This window comes from Sciurus vulgaris (assembly GCF_902686455.1).
Source record: "Sciurus vulgaris genome assembly, chromosome: 12".
NCBI lineage: Eukaryota > Metazoa > Chordata > Mammalia > Rodentia > Sciuridae > Sciurus > Sciurus vulgaris.
The window spans coordinates 46,413,089-46,437,345 of NC_136473.1; the positions used below are offsets into that span (position 1 = coordinate 46,413,089).

The 24,257-nt window shown below is 34.8% G+C and overlaps 1 protein-coding gene across 3 annotated transcripts in view; it reads right to left on the reverse strand.

Moving 5' to 3' along the window:
- Positions 1–3,920: 3,920 nt before the first annotated feature.
- The window catches only part of HSPA14 (heat shock protein family A (Hsp70) member 14), a 34,204-nt gene continuing 13,867 nt past the window's right edge, over positions 3,921–24,257 (reverse strand). The window contains exons 8-13 of one of the 3 annotated variants that reach the window (XM_079107915.1): positions 22,947–23,102; positions 20,711–20,813; positions 10,234–10,446; positions 9,697–9,870; positions 7,322–7,392; positions 3,922–6,778 (exon numbers count right to left, since the gene is read on the reverse strand). In XM_079107915.1, the coding sequence (XP_078964041.1) occupies positions 6,700–6,778; positions 7,322–7,392; positions 9,697–9,870; positions 10,234–10,446; positions 20,711–20,813; positions 22,947–23,102 (796 nt within the window). In that variant the 3' untranslated portion in view covers positions 3,922–6,699. Of the gene's footprint in view, positions 6,779–7,321; positions 7,393–9,696; positions 9,871–10,233; positions 10,447–20,710; positions 20,814–22,946; positions 23,103–24,257 lie in introns of all 3 variants that reach the window. The other 2 variants (XM_079107913.1, XM_079107914.1) reach the window with 2 other exon arrangements.

Genomic DNA, 24,257 nt, shown 5'->3' on the forward strand with positions numbered 1-24,257 from the left:
AGTTTGAAACATCTGACCCGATCAGTGCTGCTCATGTATGAATCTTCTAGGGAGGTTGATTTTAATGCAAATTAGAATTCAGTAGGTCTGGAATAGGACCGGAGTTTCTGCGTTTCCCAGGCTGTAGCTGATGCTGCTGGCGGGGCAGGAGTGGGCCAAACTTTGGTAGCAACACTGCAGGACGACTCCAGGAATCCAAACTAGCCCCCGACCCTCGACCCTTTTCAGACCCTGATCCCATTCTTCACACCGCATCCATGGTGGTTTATTTTAAAAAAGCAAAAATCTTTAGAAGAGAAAATTGCGAAAAATTCATAGACAGCCGTCTGACATCTACCAAAGATTAATTTTAAAGATTCATGTGAAAAATTATATAAAGGTTTCAAAGCATGATGTTTACAGATTCGATATAATGCAGAACATATAAAGACATGCTTAATTAATTCCATTATGAAATACTGCTTAGCCACCTGAGATATTTGTTTTAATAGCTTAGTTTTTTTCTTTTTTTCTTAGTTATACATGACAGTAGAATGCATTTCGATACAGAATACATAAATGGAGTGTAACTTCTCATTCTTCTGGTTGTACGTGATGTATTTACACCAGTCACGTAATCATATAGGCATACAGGATAACAACGTCCCATTCATTCTATTATCGTTCCTACCCCAATATGCCCTTCCCTCCTTTCACTCCCCTCTGAAGTACCTCTATTCTTCCCTAGTCACTACTCCTCCTTATTGTGAATTAGCATCCACATATCAGAGAAAACATTCGGTTTAATATGTTAAGCAGAAACAAGCCCTCCTAAAATATAGTTTCAACTTTGTGCCACAAAAATGTAGCAAAAGACCTGGCGCAGTGGAACATGCCTGTAGTCCCAGAAGCTCCAGAGGCTGAGGCAGGAAGATTGTGAGTTCTAAGCCAACCTCAGCAAAAGCGGGGCACTAAACAACTCAGTGAGACCCTGTCTCTAAATAAAATACAAAATAGGGCTGGGGATATGGCTCAGTGGTTGAGTGACCCTGAGTTCAATCTCCAGTAACCGCCCCCCCCCCCCAAAAAAAAAAGTAGCAAAAGAACAAAATACAAAATCCTCATGATTTGGCTTTTCTCATTTTTACATATTTAACTGTTTTCTATGAGCGTCTCATTACTTTACTAAGAAGGAATATGAGGTTCTATAAAACCCATAAAAGGATTTTACTAGGATACTTATATAGACCCTCTAAGATTTGGATGGAGCCTCCTCTCCTTCCTAAGGGCTTCTTTACCTCTGCCCTTTCCCGGTGTACTCAGTGCCCCTCCTGTGGTCTCATAGCAGACCATAAGCACCCATCACTACTCAGCCTCTTTCTTTGTCTTCATTCTCTGCTGTCCCCTTTTCAGCTAGCCTTCCTCTACCCAACCCAAACATTACACACTTCCAAGGCTTGGCCCTGGGACCACATTTCTCTTTCACTGGGCTGAGAAATCTTATGCTGGCTGGTTGAAACATTTTTATGCTTCAGATTCCCACTTTTGGTCTCTAGCACTGAGCTGTGCCCTGAATTCCAGACTTGAATATCCACAATGCTTAATGGACATGTCCATTCAGGTGTGACATACATTTCAAATTGAACACATTCCATTTGAAATGATTTTTGCTGCCATAGCTCATTACATCTACTCCAGGCTCCATAGGCTTTCTCATTTCAATTCATTGGCACCATTGTTACTCAGGTATTGTTAGACAAGCTAGATGTCATCTTGATTCACACTCTCCTCACTCTCCAAATCGCAGATGTACCTTGACTTATGATCAGGTTACATCTCAATAAACCCATTGTAAATTGAAAATGTATTAAGTCAAAACTGCATTTACACTTAACCTACCAAACACCATGGCTTAGCAACACAGCACACTGTAGAGTACTAGTTGTTTACCCCCATGATCTTGTGGCTCACTGGGAGTTAGGTGTCACTGTTGCTAGAATCATGAAAAGTATTATACACATATCACTGGCTTGGGAAAAGATTAAAATTCAAAATTTGAAGTAGTATCTACTGAATAAGTATCCCTTTCACACTATTGTAAAGATGAAAACTTGTAAGTAGAACCAGCATAAGTCAGGGACTGTCTATAATTCCATTAGCAAGTTGAGTCAGTGCAGAAGTCCTCTAATAGCCAAACTGGCTTCACTTCCACTTTGCTCCCCTCCCAAGGCACTTTACATTCAGTGAAAGTGATCCTGAAACAAAATGGAACGTGCCCTTTTCTTACTGTAAAGGATTCCCCAACACACCTAGAATAAAACTCAAACCTGGTGGCCTACAGGGCGTCCTTTGATTGGAACTGGTTCTTTAACCTTACTTTGTTCCACTGTCCCCTTTGTTTCTCTGGGCCCCCCCCCTCCCACACACACACACCCCACCCGCCTCACGGTCATTTAGAAATCTTTGTGTGTGTGTGTGTGCAACTCCTGTTCTACACACCTGCTTGATTATGGGAATGTAGCAGTGGACATAAAACATAAACACTGCCTTTGTGGAGCCTGTTTCCTAGTGGGAGGAGCAGATAATAAGTAAATAAAGTCATCTCAAAATTATTTCCTAGTGTAAAGTATACTTTCTTCTCATATGGCTATCTTCTTATTACTTGGGTTTCAGTCACTTCTCCAGAAGGGCCTCCTATGTTCACCCTATTTGACATAGCACTTCATCTCTTCTTTGGACACTTAAAAGCACTTATCAAAATGTGTAAATTATCTTGTCTGGATTTTGTTGTTGTTGTTCTTTATAAATTTTAATAACGAGATACAGAATGAAGGCCGGGGTAAACCTCAGAGGTAGAATAATTGCCTAGTATGTGAGGCCCTGTGTTCCATCCCCAACACCAAAAAGAAAAAAAATTACAGAATATTGTAGTATTTTGTAAATCAAGTTTCCTCTGTTCCTCTAGTCTTGAATCTCCTTGATTTCAGAGCAGAGTGGGGATTTTCTCTTTATTATTCACCACTCTGTTTACTATCTAGAAACAACCATTTTCAAAGTATGGCAGGGAGATCAGGGGTTCATGAACTCAAAAGTAGTCACTTCCACATAACAACAGTTAACAATCAACCACATCTGCAGTGCTGGTTCCATATGATTATTTAACCTACTGACACTGTAGCCATCTTCACTTGTGTAAGTACTCTATGATGTTCATACAATAAAATTAACAAAGAATTTCTGAGAACGTGCCCTTCTCAGAAGGACACATGACTGTTTTCATAATGATACCAAGATGTTATCTGCCTTCTTTATTTTCCTTCTCTCTTAAGTATACAGGGAGATTTCCAGAGTTTACACAAATTGGATATTGCAACATATTTATGGATGAAAGCAGATATCAGAATATAGCTATCTTCTTTTAAACCAGACATTAAGGAGAACTTAGAAAATACAGACCACCACTCTTGTTGCTAGTTTTTAGACAGTTATTGCTCATAAAAATATTATTCATATTAATAGTTAATCTTGGGTATGTGGGGGGGTGGCTACTGTGAATAAACCCAGGGACCCTTTACTACATCCCAGCCTTTTTATATTTTTAAACAGGGTCTAAGTTGCTGAACTTGCTATCCTCTTGTCTCAAGAGTGGTAGGGATCACAGGTGTGTTGCCATTAAGCCTGGCAGGAGTTAACTTTCTTATTTAAATAATGGGTTTAAATTTCTATATGGTAAATAAGTATACATAGTTCTATAACTATGCATATGTATATATTTATAAAATCTTCATATTTCTTGATATATTATAAACAAAAGCTCAATAACTCTTTGGAATCATTTTCATTTTTCATTCTTTTTTTTTTTTTTTTTTTTTTTTGAAATGAGGTCTTGCTATATTTGCCCAGGCTGGTCCCAAACTCCTGGCCTCAAGTGATTCTCTCTCTGAGTCACCCAAGTAGGTGGGAATATAGGTGGAAGCCACAATATGGCTGCCCTCAAAAATTCTTAAGTGTAAAAGGTCCTGAGACTGAAATGTTTGAGGTTCTTGGAATCCCAGCTATAAATGAATGGAGAAAGAAACCAAAAGTAACCGAGAGTTATATACCAGTGTCTTCTAGAGAAAAGTAACAATTACCCTGCCGTCCCAATTTCTTTTTCACACACACACACAAAAACACTTTTAAATATGATTTCAGGTGATCTATACTCATTCGATTTAGTAAATGTTCTCCAAGAGGCATATTAAAATAGTGCAATGAACACTGGATTAAAAATGTGAATTTAAATGAAATAAGGCATTTAATATGTTTAGAATAGTAAATAGTCAAGAAAAACTATGTTTAAAACATCAGGGTCTAAATATTACTCAAAATTCACCATTTATTTACTATGAGACATTGAATAATTGAATTTCTTTAAATCGATTTCACATCTAGAAAACAAATATTCCTCATATTACTCTCTACATATTGTAACTATTCATGGAGCTATGGCAAAATCAAAAATTTAAATGAGTTTATGAATTAAAGCAAGTAAATGATAGTATTTGCTGTAAATGTTACAGTGGTTACTCATTGTCATTTTTTTAAAAAAATTATTTATTTATTTATTTATTTTTGGTACAGGGGATTGAACTCAGAGCACTAGACCACTGAGCCACATCCCCAGCCCTATTTTTGTATTTTATTTAGAGACAGGGTCTCAGTGAGTTGCTTAGCACCTATTGCTGAGGCTGGCTTTGAACTCAAGATTCTCCTGCCTCAGCCTCTCCTGAGCCACTGGGATTACAGGCATGCGCCACTGTGCCTAGCTTCATTGTCATTTTAGATGTCCATCGAACTTGTTTTGTGCTCTGATACTTTTTAAAGAATTCTAATATAAGTAAAAGCTGCCAGGTTGTACTGTAGCATTTTGTGGCCTCCTTTTATTGAGTGAACGTTTGTGTTCTCTATCTCAAAAATCAAATGTTGAAATCCAAATCCCTTATGTGTTGGCATTAGGAAGCAGGGCCTTGGAGAGGTGTTTTGGTCATGCTGGGTAGAAACCTTGTGAATGACATTAGCACCCTTATAAAAGAGACCACAAGGAGTTCGCTTGCCTTCTATCCTTCATATTTGCATATGAGATGTCAGCAGTTTACAACCGAAAAAGAAGTCCTAACCAGAACCCAAACATGCCAGCACCCTCACCTCAGACTTCCATACTCCAGAATGTGAGAAATAATTTTCTGCTACTCAGAGGCCACCCAGTCTAGGGATATACTATGGATTATAGCAGCCTATATCACAACTGTTCCCAATATCTTCATATTATCGTTAGGCATTTCATTTTTATAGTTGCTTCTGTCCTCTGGACATCAGACATGCAAACAGTCAGCATTATACTTACACAAAAACTTTTGCTGACAAGTGTTCAAGTATTTAAATATACATGACAAAGCAGAGACAAATGGGAAATTCATAACAAGATTATCAAAATGCTCACCAAAATTATCTTACTACTTGCTACTCTGGGTGGTGGAACACAGGATGCTTTACATTCTTCTAGTTTTGAATATTAATTTTGTAATAAATACATACCAATATATTTTTATAAACAGAAAAGTTAGCTATTTTCACCTTGAAAGTTTTTTTTAAACCACTAGAACATTTAGTTGGCATATCTTTCACAAATTCAGAAGAAAAAACTATCACCTGAGGTGCAAGGAAATTTGGAAGTACTTCATTATGTGTCAGAATACTTATTGATAACAATTCAAAAGTTGTTATATCTGAAGGGAAAGGAAACCACACAAAGCTGACAAGTCAAAGCTGAAAGTGGTATTCCTTTCCTCTTTTATTGTATGCCTAAACCATAATATAAGCAAAAGATGTAATTATTGACTTGAAGGACATATTAAGATGAGATATCAAAAAGGTGATATTAATATCTTAATTTCAGAAGAGAAAGATGTTTGTTGGAAGAAAAAAAACCAAATTTAACACAACCATAAAAGGAAAAACCCTTCCCATATTTCTCTCTATAAAAGCTATGATATTTAGTCTTTAGCCTTCCAGACTTTTTTCTATGTATACATGTATGTACATATGCACACATGTACACACACACACTGCACATTGATATACAACTGTGGAGTTTACTTTTTTTAAAACAAAAGTGATGTCTTGAAAGACCCTGGATTTGATATTCAGCACTGGGGAGGCGGTGGGGAGGAAGCACAACAACAAAAAACTCTTAACTTTATTATTTATTTGGTGCTGGAGACCAAACCCATGGTCTCATGAGCTACACCAATGTGCTATGGCCCAGACTAGTATCTTAACTTTGCATATGGTTCTTTAATTTTTTCAATTAATATAAAGGACTTTTAATTGTTCTCTTAGTTATCTATCAAAAATCAATAAAACACCTTTAAATTTGGAAGTTATAGAAGTATAAAGGTTTTTAAAAGATCATGCAAAATTTCCAATAAAATTTCTTTCAACCAACTTGGTTTAATTCTAAAGAGTTTCACAATCAAAAATCATATTTTTCACTAATACTGGTTAATCTTACGTGAAAAGTAAAACAAAAAGATTGCAACACTTACCAACCTATTGTAGTTTAATAAACATGACTTATACAGTTCACTGAAAAAGTACTTTAATATAAACATTGCTTATACACAAAACCAAATAATATTGATATTCTAGTTCTAAAAAAGTCTTGGTTTATCTAAAACACTAAGATGCAACCTCAATAGTGACTGCTTCACATTTTCCAGTCTCTTGATCAGTGCATGTCACATGTAAAGATCCATCCCTAAACAAACAAAAAATAAATAACATTTCAAAAGCTCATTTTATAAAAACAAAGTCCTTAATAAGTTACTTAAAGACCTGGAGTAAACAAGACTATTTAAATTTCTGAAAGAATAGTATTAAGAATAAATACAATTTCAATGTCTTCAGCTGAATTTAATTAATTTCTTTCCTAGAACTTTACTATAGCAATAATGAAACACAATTATCCTTTTAGGGCAAAGAATATCAAGATATAAACCTTAGAAAATTACATTGAAAACTGATAAAAATTACATCTCCAATTACCAGAGCTAAGATTTTTTAGACTGACTACATTTGTAGAGTTCATAAAATATTCATAATGCAAATCAATGTTTTGAGATAAGTTCTTCTCTGTAAAATACAGTAAGTTTTTAAGGTGAAAAATGTGATTGATAAAATCTTTGCAAGTTTTCAATAAATGATTTGCCTAGAATGACAAATGGTTGAAAAACATAAAACTCATAAAAGGGGTCAAGTTTCAAAATGAATCATTTTAACATTAGAAAGTTTAATTTTGTACCTTTTCATAGTAAGAACAGCTAATATATCACGTAATCCATTTTCTTTTTTATCTAAATCCTGTAGTACAACCTGTACATGCAAAAATAATACAAAGATAATTCAGTATTTTGACAGTATTATGAAGGACAAATTTTACTTTTTATTGAAACAAACATTTTAAAACAAGTTTTCAATTCTCCTACCATTTAAACAGAATTCAAAGAATAAGCATTAAAGTTTATTAACTAGAAATGTCTCCTGCACATGGAGGACATATAAGACAAGTAATATATTTGTCCCTCTTTAGTGTCTAGATTAAAATGAATGTTTATAAGAAGTACTGTTTATCTCAGAAAATAAAGGCTACTGTTCTTTATGGTAATTAAGTCATTACTAGTAACATGCAATAATATTCTGGCAAGCCTTCTATATAAACTTTTAAAAAAATTAAATATTATAATATACTTGAAGAACTATCTATTTAAAAGAAATACATGGCTATTTTTTGGTAAAACTGAGATTGTATTAGTTAAGTAAGAGATGTTAATGAAATTACTGACTGTAAAATTTCTGTTTCCTAAAGAAAGGTACCAATAAATCAAATTTGGAGTTGGGCACTGACTTGTCCGACTTTGCCAAGATCAAATTTAATGACCAAGGTACGTCACTACCTTGTTTAACTCATTTGTAAAAAGAGAAGATTAGAACAGATGGAAACACAGTAAGATTCTCTTCCAAGTTCAGTGTTATTGACCAACTCTTCTCCATCGAAAATCTTTAAGTTAGTGACAACAGCTGTGGAGTCTCCATTTGGTTGTGAAGAGAAAGGTAATGAATGAGAAAGAGCCCCAAGGGGATAATAAGAGTGCCATCTGAGATTAGAAACCTGGTGCATAGGAAAGTGCTTCTATCTACACAGAATTATGAGAGGAGCTTTGAAATCTTTACTAGCAGATGCCAAATTGGTAAGTCTGAGGTGCAGCCCAGGCATGCTATATATTTTTTCATTATTATTTTATTTTGTACCAGGGAGTGAACCCAGGGAGCACATAACACTCAGACATATCCCCAACTCTTTTATTTTATTTTCTTTTAATTTTTACTTTTTGTGGTGCTGGGAATCGAACCCACAGCCTTGTGCTTGCAAGGCAAGCACTTTACCAACTGAGCTATCTCCCCAGCCCCCCAACTCTTTTATTTTTAAAGACAGGGTCTCACTAAGTTTGCTGAGTCTGAGGCTGGCTTTAAACTTGCAATCCTCCTGCCTCAGCCTCCTGAGCTGCTGGGATTACAGGTATGTGCCACTGTGCCCAGCTCATTATTCTTTTGTTGTAATTAGAAAACAAATATAAATCTAAAAATTTTATATGTATACACATATATTTTTTATTTTATATATAAAATGTATGTAGATTTATTTTCACTATAAAAATAATTCATGCTCATGTTCTACACTGTAAAACTTTCAGTATAAAATATATATTTTTAAAAATTCACTCTTGGTACTTGGTACCCTGAAACCTATCTACCCACTATTACATTTCTGGAACACTCTAAATACTTATAGATATTTTCTGTATACATGCATGGACACCTAAAAATACATATACTACTCAAACATCACCCCGTCACACACAGATTCATGGTCCCCAAATCCTTAAATGCAATGAGCAAATACCACTGTGCAGTCCCTGTGTGCTGATTTTAATGCATCTGCATTTCTTGAACATGCTTCTAAGCAGATGCCATGCCATGGAATTTTGAAAAAGACTGAACTTAAATCAGAGGGAGCATGGTACAATGGAAAGAGCACGGGCTCAGGATGAAAACCAAGATGAACAGAAATCCTAGCTCCACCAAGATATTGTATTTTCAAACACAAGTCAGTTTCTTTTCTTTCTTTTTTCTTGTGGTAAGAGGACTCAATCCTAGAACCCTGTGCACAGTATGCAAGTGTTCTACTGCTGAGCTACATCCCCAGGACTTAGCAGTCATTTCTTAAATCCCTATAAAATGCACATAAGTTCTTACCTTATAGCATTTTGAGATTGTGTTTATAAATTACCTAGCATAGCACCTGGCATTTAGCAAGCAAAAAAGTGTTATTTTCCTCTTCTAGTACCTAATTACCAAGGTGGGCCAAGAGCACGAACAGAGAAGCAGTAAAAATACAAATTGCATTTTGTTTTTATTTCTCCATACTCTTTCAAATTAAAAATCACTATTTCTTCCCTCTTCCAAAAATGAATAAGTAGAAGCAATCCATTCATAAACAAGTGTTAGGTTCCTACATAAATTCTGTATTAATTGAGATAGTAAACTGAATCTAATCCAGAAACGAAAAAGCTGAAAAGTTGCATGTGACTAAGTCACAGTCTAATTTTATGTATTCACCTGCGCAAACTTGGATTCCTCTTTGGCACAGTTCTTCCCTTCAGACTCATAGAGTTCAAGGCATACAGAAGATATATCTCCAGGGGCTTGTAATGTGTGTTGTCTTCGAGCCGGCAAAGGAGTCCCTGATGGAAAGAGCACTGTGAATCTGTTGGCTCCTGATTCATCCACTCCCTGTAAGCAGGCAAATACAATGCAGTTTTTGATATTTATCTTTACAATGAGAAAAACTTCTATTATAAATAAAATATATATTCATTGTTGAAAGTGTGGAAACTAGGCAAAGAGAAGATGAGAGAAGTATGGATTAATTCTATCCCACTTTGTTTATAAATACATTGAAATATCAGACGCTTATGATTATTTCATTTTCCAAAGAAATCAACATGCTAGATAACTATTAACAAAAAGAATGTAAGAAACTTATTAAAAGGAAAATTATAAACCTAAATTTAAAATCTTTATCAGTATGCATGGTATGTATGAAAACTTATGTTGATTAATTTGTATGAAAAAGCACAGAAAAGCTACACAAACCTTCACTAAAATATCTTTAGCTGAACACTCTATCATTAGAGAGTCTTCCATTAATACATTTTCTTTCCCAATAAGAATTCCTGCTTCTATAGCTGCACCAATAGGGATCACCTCATCAGGAGGGATAGAATTGAGAAGATCAACAGCTGGGAAAAGATCTTTAATCAGTTGCTGTAGCCTTGGGATTCGAGAAGACCCTCCACAAAGGACAACCTAGAAAATGAAAATAATCTTCAGTTCTTTACTTTTAGAAGAATGATTGTTTCTCAAAATCAAATGTAACAGGCTGAGCCATCATAATCATACATAATATACTAGATATTTAACTTATTTTATTAAGCTTATTATATAAATATCTATATCTAACATGTGATATATAATTAACATTGTTTACTCAAAACAAAATTTAAAATAAGGAACAACTACATAAAATACAGTATAGCAATATATATTGCTATATATATATATATATATATCATGATTAATACTATGCACCTGAGGCTTAACCACAGTCATTTGAATAGAATATATTAGTATTTTGTACTGTCCCTGCATCTTTTAAAGAAATGTTTAAATAAATCCTACATCATTCTTGTGACAAAATAAATAGTGCCAATCCCTACATGAAAACTGCCATGGTTTTTGACATCATCATGGAATAATATCAAGTGTCTTAAGGAAAAAAAGAGCTGCTTTGCAGTTTTACAAAACTACATTTTAAGCTCTTAGTACTATCTGACTAAATTTGTTTCTGTAGAACTTCATGTAAAACTGCTCTTTATAAATCATCTATGTTCCCCACTCATTCACCCATTTAGCACTGATGACCCAATGGGATTCAGAGTATTAAATGAATGAATGAATACCCAGGTGGGGAAATCATCAATAACCACTTATTTTATAGTTTTAATAGATAATCTCAAAGTCCAATGTGTGTGACAGAAAGAACAACCGATGAAAATCAGGACTCATTAACATGTTGTATGAAATGAGGAATACCACATTAATCTTCAGGTGAGGGATAATTAACATCAGCTGAAGAATTTTTTTTAAAAAGTAGGTTTTCCTTGGCAATGAGCTACAAAAGGTCTGTTTTGGAGGTAAATAAAAAGGAAAGTACTTTCTAGAATTTTAGGACCCCAGGTAAATACCATGAGAATAAAAAAACATGGGCTTTGCAAATTTCTCAAATTCAACTTCCAAAAGCTATATTAACAAACTGTTAGCACTACAATAAAATAAAATAAATGACCCAGGAATTTTTTGGAATTGGTATTTTCTTTTTAGAGTGAAAAGTACAAAGTGTGCTACTCTTAATGCTAATAGTAACCAGTAAGTTTTAATTTAAATAAATTACTTAAACATTTAGTCTACAATATGAGATTTCTTCTGCAAACTTAAACTTTAATAGCAAACATGAGTCTCAAATATAGTTAACTATTCTTACCAAAGGCTTTCCAAATACAATTTTCACAATATTTCATAAAATAAAATGGAGGTTTAAAAAAAAATAATTAGCCAGCCTTAGCTGCATATTTCTGTACCCCCGGTGGCTCAGAAGACTGAGGCAGGAGGATAACAACTTCAAAGTCAGCCTCAACAACTTATCGAGGCTTAGCAAGACCCTGTCTCAAAATAAAAAATAAGGGCTGGGATTGTAGCTTAGTGGTAGAGTGCTTGCCTAACACATGTAAGGCACTGAGTTCAGTCCTCAGCACCACATAAAAATAAATAAATAAAATAAAGGTACGTCTATCTAGAAAAACACCAAAAAATAATATAAAAAATAAAAAGGGCTGGGGATGTGGCTCAGTGCTTAAGCACCTCTGGGTTCAATCCCTAGTACCAAAAAAAAAAAAAAAAAAAAAAAAAATCAAACCACCTGTATTACTCTGCTCAAGCTGCCTTTAACAACATTTCTTTCTCCCAGTTCTAGAAACTAGTAGTCCAAGATCAAGGTAAGGTGGTTTCATTTTGAAGACTTCACTTGGCTTGTTGGTGGCCACCATCTTGCTATGTCCTGTGACTTCTTTTGTTTCCCAGGGGAGAAAGAACAGAAAGAACTAGCTCTCTGGTTGTCTCTTCATATAAGAATAAATAATTCTATTGGAACAGGGCCCTCACCATGACCACATATGACCTTAACTGCTTTTTTAAAAGGACCACATCCAAAAGGAGTCACGCTGAGGACTAAGACTTCAACATGTGAATTTTGGGGAGGGATGGGCATGACTTAACAACTTGGAAATTATAAAACAGGAAGATAAAAAAGGAGCTGGTGCAGTAGTGCACAGCTATAATTCCAAGGATTTGGGAGGCTGAGGCAGTAGGATCACAAGTTCCAGATCAGCTTCAGCAAGTCAGTGAGGTCCTAAGCAACTTAGTGAGACCTGTCTCAAAATAAAAAGAGGTGGAGATGTAGCTCAGTGGTAAAGCAGCCCTGGATTCAATCCCAAGTAAAAACAAAACAACAACAACAACAAAATGAAAATAAAAAGTATCACAGGTTATTCTTAAATAAAATAAGCATGAAAGATATCACAAGCTCAACTAGTTTGTAGGCCTCAGTTTTGGGATGTAGGAAAAAAAGTACTTCCAGGAACTATACAACTCAACTAGGTATAAAAGGATAAAAATATAATAGCTTTGTAACAAAAACAGCAGTGTTACTGGCAGCAAACCAGACATGGAGACCAATGGTACAGAACAGATGGCACAGAGAAAAAACCCACATAAATACAGTTATCTCATACTAGACAAAGGCACCATGTAGAAATCCACATGTAGAAAAATGAAATTAAACTTCTCTCACCCTGCACAAAAATCAACTCAAAGTGGATCAAAAACTTAGGCACTAGCAGAGACCCTGCACCTAGTAGAAGAAAAAGTAGGCCCAATCTTCATCATGTCAGTTTAGGACCTGACTTCCTTAACAAGACTCCTAAAGCGCAAGAAGTAAAATCAAGAATCAATAAACAGGATGGATTCAAACTAAAAAGCTTCTGTACAGTGAAGAAAACAATCAACAACGTGGAGAGCCTACAGAATGGGAGAAAATCTTTACCACATGCACCTCAGAGCACTCATCTCCAAGGATACATAAAGAACTCAAAAAACTTAATACCAAAAAAACAAATAACACAATCAATAAATGGGCTAAGGAACTGAATAGACACTTCACAGAAGAAATAGTCAATCAACAAATATATGAAAAAATGTTCATCATCTCTAGCAATTAGAGAAATGCAAAATCAAAACTACTCTAAGATTTCATCTCACTCAATGGCAATTATCAAGATTGGCAATTATCAAGATTACAAGTAATAATAAGTGTTGGTGAGGATGTGGGGAAAAAGATACACTCATACATGTTGGTAGGACTGCAAATTGGTGCAACTACTCTGGAGAGCAGTATGGAAATTCCTCAGAAAACTTGGAATGGAACCACCATTTGACACAGGTATCCCACTGCTAGGTTTATACCCAAAGGACTTTATATCAGCATAATAATAAATGCAGTCACATTAATGTTTATACCTGCTCAATTAACAATAGCTAAACTATGGAAACAATCTAGATGTCCTTCAACAGATGAATGGATGAAGAAAATGTGGTACATATACACAAGGGAATATTACTCAGCCTTAAAGAAGAATGAAATTATGGCATTTGCCTGTAAATGGATGGAGCTGGAGAATATCATGCTAAGTGAAATAAGCCAAACCCAAAAACCAAAGGCTGAATGTTTTCTCCAGTAAGCAGATGAGAATTCATAATGGGGGGTGGGGGGGAAATGAAGGAACTTTGTGGATTGTGCAGAGGGGAGGGAGGGGAGGGGGTGTGGGTATGGGAAGGACAGTGGAATGAGACGGACATTATTATCTATACTGTATGATTACACTACCAGTGTGACTCTGCACCATGTACAGCCAGAGGAAGAAGTTGTGCTCCATTTGTGTATAATGTATCTAAATGCATTCTACTGTCATGTATAACTAATCAGAAACAATTAAGAAGCAGCCAAAATAAACTAATACCATTTTGTAAGATATATATGTGTGTGTGTGTGTATATATATATGTGTGTGTATGTATATATATAATTATATATATATATGTAAAATTGCCAGATAATGGAGGTCATGTTTTAAATTTCAAGTTAAAAAATACAAAATGGGGAAAAAAAGGAAAGTAAAAGTCCGAATGTTTTGCTCTAAGAAACATATTGTTTTGAGTAAAAAAAAAAAAAATCATATTGTAATTCCAAGTAAGTTGAAGAACTTAAGTCAAAATAGATTAAACCCCCTACTTCTTTGAGGGTCTTATGAGGTTTTTTTCAGAGAGACAGAGCAGAGAGAGGGAAAGTATAAGTCTTTATTTATAGTGTCATAACCTTAGAAGAGACAACACAGATCATGCTGTATGGGTAGAAAAAGAGAGAGGGGGAGAGAAAACACTAGAAAAGGACAAAGCCCAGGTTGCAGTCTCCTTGAGACTCAGCCATATGCCTCTGACTGTCCATATGTAGGAGACTTGAGACCTACTGTTGAGTAAATGGATCAAGAAAAGTCACTGACAGTTCATCATCCAAGGGTGAGGGCGTGAACAGGATCTGAGCAGTTCCAGCACTTTCTTAGAATAGAGCAATTAAAAAGGGCGGGGGAGAGCCAGGCGCAGTGGTGCATGCCTATAATCTCAGCAGCTTGGGAGGCTAAGGCAGGAGAATCATGAGTTCAAAACCAGTTTCAGAAAAAGTGAGGCTGCTAAGCAACTCAGTGAGACCCTGTCTCTAAATAAAATACAAAATAGGGCTGGGGATGTGGCTCAGTGATCTAGTGCCCCTGAATTCAATCTCTGGTACCAAAAAAAAAAAAAAAAAAAAAAAAAAGGTGGCAGGGGGCGGGGGCGACTAGTATGAACCATATGTTAAAAGGGATCATTTTGTTCATACAATATGGATAAGATAGGGATCTCAGAAATGGGCCATCTAACTCTTCTTGCTAACTTAGTATAAGCTTTGTGAAAATTAGAAATAATCATAGAAATTTAAATAACAATAAAACAATTCCTCATAACTAAGTAACACCAACTCCAGGAATACAACCTTAGGAAATCATTAATAATTCATCACATAGCTTTAACATAAATGTAAAGAAAACCATGTATTATGGTGTCCAAAAATACATTTGAAAAACTCGATACCTACTTCATATTAAAACTTCTTTAAAAGTAGAAAAAAAGGAAATGATGTCCCTCCCGTCCACTACCCACTCCCAGTACTGGGAACGGAACTCCAAGGCACTTTACCCCTGAGCTACATCCCCAGCCCACCCCACCCTTTTTCTTGAGACAGGGTCTCACTAAGTTGCTGAGACTGGCCATGAACTTTTGATACTCCTGTCTCAGCCTGGCGGCGATTACAGGCATGCATCACCATGCTCACCAGGAAATGCTGTCTTAATAGGATAAAGAAAATCTATTTTAAAACAGTTACCAGGAATCGTGTTTGCTGGTAAATGATTAATGGTATACCCCTAATAAAAAGAACAAAAGGAGGATGTCCAGTATCAACAGAAGTACTTAAGTTCTGATCACAGTGATTAAATATAAAACAGAAATAAGGTCAACAAAACAGAGAGAAGCATTACCACTTAAAGGTACAACCTTTCCTGACACCCCCAGCCTACCACATTTTCCTGCTGCCCTTATAATAGCAGCTTCTCAAGAGAGATACCTATACTCGTCTCCACAGAATACCTTCTATTCTACAGTAAACTCACATCAGGAAGGCATTTATCTATACAGCTCCACTACGACTGCTCTTATAGTCATCCCACATTGCCAAGCTGAATAATCAATCCCTAGACCTCACGTGCCTGCACAGGACAGTTACTCTTTCCATTCCTTACTATTCTTACCTGTCATGCTGGTTCTCTTCCTCCTTAGCAGACTGATCCTAAATCCCCTGTGCTGATCCTCTTTTGGCTATGAAATAATCCCAGGCTTGGGACTCTGTCTTGGGGTCTCTCCTCTAATTTGGTTCTTTCTGCTTGCTCTGCAGGTGATCTAATTCTGTCTGGTGGCTCTAAGTAACAAGTGCTGACAAACATGTATCTCAAGACCAGACCTCTCTTCCCAAATGCAGACTACAATATACTCTTCAAGCTCTCCCCCAAGATCTCCTTCTGTTGGTGTGCTCCTTACTTCCTTGCCAGGCTCACTCTCCCTGCCCTGTTCACTTATTCTCCCACTCTCCCTGTTCACTTATTCTCTTCCACCCACACTACCCTCCAGCTGCTCCTTAAAAGCACCAGGCATGCTCCCAACCTGCCTAGGACATTCACATGTCTTGTTCTGGAAATCTGACCTGAAATAATATACTTTGTCACTAGGCAGGGCCTTATCCTGCTTTATCTTTCTTTGTAATACTTATCAAAACTTGGCATTATTTTCTTAGCTCTTTCTTTATTAACTTTGTAGCCTAAGTAGAATATCAGTTTTAAAAGGGCAATGACTTTGTTACACTTACTATTTGTATCCCAGGTGTCTAGAACCTGTCTAGCATAGACTAAGTATGCTCAATAATTATTTGTGGGGTAATTAGTAAATAAATTTGAATGTATGCCCAGAAAATCCAAAGGTTCCATTAAAAATCGTTAATCCAAAGAGTTCACAAAGTGGCAAAATGAAGATAAAGAAAGCAAACAGGTATCCCATTTATCAGCAAAACAAATTACAAAATAAAGTTATAAAAAACTTTTAATAGCAATAAATTCCATAGAAGTCTTAACAAAAATTTAATAATAAATATTAAGAAAACACAAAATTTAAGAAAATATTGTGCAAGATTTGACTAGAGAGGGATACCAACTTTGTGGTTTGGAAAGCTAAACACTATAGTTATTATATCACCTCAAAATTATTTCACAGATGATATGCAATTGTACCAAAATCACAATGATTTCATATAAAAAGTTGAAAAAGTAATTCTAAAGTCCTTTGAAAAAAAAATATGAATAATGTTTTAAAAAATGAAAATGCTAATTAATAATAATTAAGGTTTAACGTCTACTCAAAAAGAAACTGCTTTTTGGTGAGTAATTTGATAACAAATATTAAAAGTCTTAACATCTAGAATTTTACTCTAAATTTTATTCCAAGGAAATTAAAGATGACCACAAAGTCACAAAGACTGCCATTTATAAAACTAAAATAACCTACATATCTAATATAAAGAATTAGTTTTTAAACTGTGGTGCATCAATGCAACAAAATCCTATGGAGCTATTAAAATTGCAGTTGTAGAATCTGGGAGCTTTGTCATAAAATGCAGGGAGTAACCACATTCATTTATCAATGCACCCTTCCATAAGCCTACTAATATGACAATAAGAAGGTATAAAAATAGAAGAGCAAAATAAGAAAGATCTTGAGTTAGAGATTTCAAGAAATTTTGGAAGCTGGAAGGAAAGAGGTAATTATTTTAAAGCAGATGAAGGGTGGTTTGACTCAGCATTCTAGAGTGGACAGGTGCTCAGGAGTACCCAGGGCCACCAAAACCAAGGGTGAAGCACAGAATCAAACAGAGCTGGGGTTGTTTTCACAGGCATTGACTGGACCCCAAGGACCTCTCCCTTGACCCAGACAGATGGCTACAGCACTTTCTCCCACAGTTATGGTAACTTTGAAATCAAGGTATAACAGGTGGTGGGGGAGGCACTTGTTTCTGAAAACATGAAAGGGAAAGTGCATATTCAAGAGAAGGAACCCTAATGCTCTCTATTCTCAGGACGGAATTCAAATCCATTCTTCTGAAGCAAGAGATCAGAGGATTCCTCTGAAGAAAAAAATAATAATAATTATTCCTAAGACTACATCTATAGATACTAAAACTAGCAAGGCAATGGGCACAAGTATCAAGAACACAGCTTCTAGAGGCAGACTGCCTGAATTCCAGTCCTGATATGCAAGTCTTGTAGCTGTGAGCTAACTGCTTAGCCTCTGGGAAAACCTTAGTTTGCTTATCTGAAAATGCAGTTCCTACATCCTGGTGCTTTTATGAAAATTAAATGTTTTAGTACATGGGAAGCCCAATCACTTACTCCCACTTCCCACCTGTTACCTGACTTTGTAGGTAGGGGATATTTCCTTGCTTGGCTCTCAGGCCTGGCCATAAGGCACTGTCATACACATCTAAAGAAAAGCTTTAAAAACAGTGTATGTTCTTTAGGGTTGTCCCTCTTGCCCTTTCCTATGAGAACTGTATGTCCCAAACAGCTGTTCCTATATCCTGGGGCTGAGAATGAGCAGCAAAGGAAACAGAACCATGGCAGTAGACATCCAGCCACCTGCCACTGCCCACATGAAACCTAACTGAGGAAAAAAAATGTTCGCTCTAGAAAACCCCTGAGAATTGAGGGCTGTTTTGTTAGTATAGTAAAGTGAACAAACTAAAGTCATAATTTCATGTTTTTAAATTCTCAAAAGCCTGTTTTTAGGAATACCTGGAGAGGGAATCTTTAACAATGTTCTTAATCCTGAGAAGAGAACTGACACTAATTTATCACCTACAGTATGCCCCACACTGTACTATAAATGAAACTGTTTATTCCTTGTAATAATAATCCTATTCAATAAGTTATACTACTGACTTCTAAAGTAAGTATTATCATCCTCTTATATGAAAAGTAAGTCCTCAGGAAATTAAGTGATTTGCCTAGTCCAGAACTATCAGCACCAGAGGCTTCCAGTTCAGGTGGGTGTGACCTTGGATATCACCCACTACTGCTGTCTTACACTGTTATCCTTATGTCTCACTCCTTGTCACTCACTGCTAGCCCTTAAGCACCTAACACAATGCTTATGATATTATAAGTGCCAAAAAAGTCCCCCAAACTTATTGAACTGATGTGCAGAAACCTATCAGTTAAAAATGCCTATTTTGATCATATACAATATATCAAAAAAGTTAAAAATATACATTCAAACTATAGACAATTTAAAATAGTATTACTATTTATCATCCAGTAGAACAAAGCAGCTGAAGAAATCAAAATAATAGAGCAATAGATTTAACCTAACAGTGAAACTTCTGTACTTCAAATATTCTCTTCCATCACAGGACCAAAATTAAACAGTAAGGAACATGTGTCAAAAGATTACAGTAAATGACAGTTAAAATTTTGATTATATAAAGTATCCACCCAATTTTTTAAAAAATATTGTGATTTAAATGATTAGACAGAATATGACTATTTACAAACAAGGAGATACAAACTCAAACATTTAAAAAATAATCTAGTAATCAACAAAATAGATACCTTTTTTGTTTCAAAAGACAACTGGAAATTTACCTTTAAATGATAAAGCTTAGTGTCAGCAAGGTTACAGTATTGCATTAATAATTAATTCAATTCTTTTAGAAAGTAACTTGAGGAAAAAATAGTCTTAAACTATTTATACTTTTGACCCTTACTATAAGAATCTACCTGAAGAGATAGTATCAAATATGGTAAAAGCCTGTGTCCATAGGCATTTTTCTATCACAGGGGAGGAAAAGTCACAAGTTCTAAGTGTTCACAATAGAACGGTAAGACAATTCAGTGACTTTCCTTTCCTAGGATATTAACGACCTATTTCGAAATATGTTTATGAGGACTACACAGTCATATGGAGAAAGAATCTGATTATACTATAGAAAAAAAACTGAAATTCAAAAATTGTACATACAAAATTTGAACTATTATGAAAAAAAGCAAACAAACAAATCATGGCTAGCAAACCAACTTATGCATGCAATACAAAATATTTTGTAATATAATAGGGGTTGGTTTTTGGTATTTTCTGAATTTTCTTATATGAATAATTGTTAAATAATGAAAATGAAAAAAATGCATTTTAAATTTATAAAAAATTATCAATGGATAGAAATAATTTGGGGGAAAAATTTAAAAATCTGAGCATTTTTGAAAATATCAAAATTCTTTCCTAAGCAAATAAAGAGATGTGTACAAGTTAAGGGCAGGCTCTGGAATGATACATCTTGGCTCTACTATGTACTGTTTCAGCAAGTCACTCAATTTCTGTACCTCAGTGCTTCCACTTATAAAATGGGGATATATAACAGAGCCTACCTCACAGAGTTGTTGCTATGTATTTAACAAGTTAATATATGTAAAGTACTTATAGTGCCAGGCACATGGCATGCTTTCAAGTGTATGTCCATTTTGCATACAAAAAAAAAGTATACTAGAAATTATTCTTTTCTGGGAAACTGGGAAAAGAAAAAAAAAATATATATATATATATATAATTGAGATCACCAGAGTCATTAATCAAAGTTCAATAAAGCTTCTTTATTCATTCACACAAACTCTGAAAACACAGGCATAAAAATATTTTTCTGTACCAAGAGCTATTTTCTAAATTTCAAATCTGAAACTATTCCTAAAATAATTAAGAAAATATAAATGCATTACCTTGTTGATATCATCTGCTGTAAATCCACTTTGATCTAAGAGTTCTCGGATTGCTTCTATGCATTTATTAAAAAGAGGAGAACAAAGAAGCTCAAATCTTGCTCTGTAAATAAATGTACATGTGAACACACACACAAGAGGAGAAAAAGAAAAAAGGCTTAGGACAAATCAAACTTTTCTTCTTGTTAAGAATACTGCCAAATTTAAGGTGATAGTTTTTGGACTAATAGGTTTACAGTCAGAGTAGGGTATTTATTAAACAGTACAATGTCGTGGGTATTGGTATGGATATATGGATGTGTATGTGTGTGTGTGTGTGTGTGTGTGTGTGTGTGTGTGTGTGTGTGTATTTAAATTATTCATCTAAGTAAGTACAAAAATATTTAATATCAAATCCAGGTGGAAAGCTCTCATGCCCATGGTCTATTTACAAGCTTTAAAAAAAAAAAAAAAAATCTAAGAATATATACCCAAATTTAGGCATTCCCAACAATAAGCCTATCGACCCTAATTAAACCATCATTTGGAAATTTTTGCTATTTTCATATGTTAAAGCATTAGAATTATTTCTAATTATTTTTCTTTACACTCTGAGGTGTGCTTCAGGTTAGTCCTTTTGCACTGTCCAAGAAGCTTGAATGCTAGTATATAATAAAATTTTAAGATTCATGTTCATGAAAAATAAAGACCATAATCTCATACTGAACTTCTTAAATGTAAATGATTTTAAAACTTGTATTAGCTACAGATATTAAAACATACTCTAAGAGCATAATTTCCTTAAGGAAATGTTACAAATTCCCTCTTCTTCTTAATTACTGATATTAATAAGCAAACACATACTGAGTACTTGGACAAACTTAACACTAGGGCATCCTGAAGACAGGTACTCTACCCACAAAGAGGTATCTACTAAATATCACCTTTTCTGAATTTTGGGGTGTGGCTTGAAATCTGACTTCAAACTAGAGCAGTACTATCCAATAGAACATTCAGCTAGTCACCAGCCACACAGGACTACTGAGTATTTGAATTGCAGCTAGTGGTACTGAGGAACTGCATTTTTAATATTATCCTTTCCTGATTAACTTAAATAGCCATGGGTGGTTAGTGGCAATTGTATTAGGTAGCTCTGAAACTCAATTAGGAAAAACAGACGGATAAAGAAGGTAAACAAACATGGTGAATAGAATCCTAAAAGTTATATAATGCAGCAATGATTGAAGTTTTTACTCTGTTTGAAAGTTACCTGACAAATTTTGGAGAGGTTTCAATAGGCTTACTAAAGATAACTATTATTACTATTAGTAAACAACACGAAAAGTTAAAGCAATGTCCAAAGTACAATGTCCTTCCTTTGTACTTTCTGGGTAGAAGTGCAATCACTTGAATGCAATGTTTTAGATTTGTAAAAGTTAGGGCTATTAAAAACTGTTTTATATACACTACATCTATACTTACTAAATGTCATAAAAGCTATCAAAATGTAAAATACTAGGGTTGGGGGTGTAGTTTTAGTGGTAGAGTTCTGTGAGGCCCTGGGTTCAATTACCAGTACATGGGGAAAAATAAAACACGTAAAATACTAGTGATGATGGACAGAGTTAACAAAAACAAGAGAAATGTCAATCTTTACTACTGTGTAACAGTTGAAGTGCCTGGATTGAATCTCAGGCCCATCACTTCCTAACAGTATCACCTTGGGCAAGTAATAAAACTTCTGCTTCTGCTTCTTTATGTGTAAAATGAGAAACATAATAGTACCTGTCTCATAGGGCTGATATGAGGATTCAACTAGTTAATCCAAATATCTAAAATATAACTTACTACAAAATGCTAACTATAAGTAATATTGAAACAGGAGGAGCTCCACATAAAAGTTTATACATTAAAGAACTAAAGACTCATAGGTAAGTGGTGCTACAATTCAGAAAAAGATACCTGAAAATTCAAACTTAAAATTCCATGTCACCTTTCTTTAAAAGATCTAGGATGCCTTTTCTACACAGTGCTTATTGTAACTTAAAATTACTGGGCAATAAATCAAAACTAATGTAATTACTTTGGGAACAGCTACTTAGTCTGATAAAAATTGGACCCCAAAAGCAAAGAAAAAAAATTTCCCCTCTCACAGATGGCTAATAAACCTCAACAAACACAAAGTCTAAAGTAAGAAAATCATACCCACATAAAATGCTCTTGAAATGATTTAAAGTTTTTTGAACTTCAGTTTTACCTGGACACATTGCAATCAAAATCTTGACCTTCATATAATGAGTCAAGGAAACAATTGGCACTTCCCAAGGTTGACAAAGAATGTTTTGCAACTTCAGCGCTGTTCATCAGTTTCATCATGGCTCGGGCATTTCCCCTCACATCATGTCTGAAGGACCTAAATTAAAAACATAACCTTTGAAATTTAAAATACTGGGTCATTTAGAATTTAATGAAATTAAAACCTACATAATTGCTCTTAGAGCAATAATAAATCCATGAATCAATATTACATGCCAGATGTTAGTATTTGGCTTCTAATCCATCTAAACTTTCCTAAGAATATTTTTTGCAGTTAAGGGTCCATTCGAGAAAAATGAATAACCAATTTACTTAATTCTTTGAATCAGTGTGTTATGTAACCATAATAATAGATTGTAATTTGAGAAATATAGACTAGATTTCCTTTTACAGGTGAGACAGAGGTTGAAGATTTACATAACTGGGTCTGCCTCCTCTCTCACCTTTTACAATCACAGCATAACCACTGTTTAATTGACTAAAACTATCTATTGAGCACTTAAAGAACCCCAAAACTTAAATGTGCTTCTTCAAAGAAATCTGACACATAAAAAATATGTAAAATTAAAGTTCACCTATCTCTAATGTGTATTAATTTTTAAAACTGTTTGCTAAATAATGATCAATTGCTTTGTTAAAATAATACATTTATAATAAAAAAGCACTGTAGGTCTTCATTAAACAAGTGAGAAATTACCACTTTTTCAAGACTTTTTTAACCAATGAGTTTGGTAAACTGGTAAAAATGTTATTTCAGCTACATGTTTTCTTTTTTCCTGAGAGTGGCAAAGTCTAAAATATAACATAATAAACATATAATATATAAACATATAATAAACATGTAATATATTTGACTTTTGATATGTCCAAATAGGACACTTTAAATGGAGTAATTGCATACAGTAATAAGACTCAAACATTCCTTGTGGTAGATTTGTTTTAATAAATACTCCATAAGCTATTAACTCACTGAGATATGATGATAACAACAGAAAAAGCTATCACCAGACCCAAATGTTTCAGTGGCTATTGGTTCTTTGCACTGAGTGAGAAATCCAAGCACCCTACACTGGACAGGACTTTGTAATTTTTCCCTACCAAAAGATTGGGAATCTTCTTGAATCTTCAGGATGGATCCTCCCTGCCCCCCACCATCTCCTGCCAAGTCAAAGGTAAATAAACTAGTTTAAAACTGTTTGCTAAATAATGATCAATTATTTAAACATGTCTTAATAATTGGAATTGGTAGTTC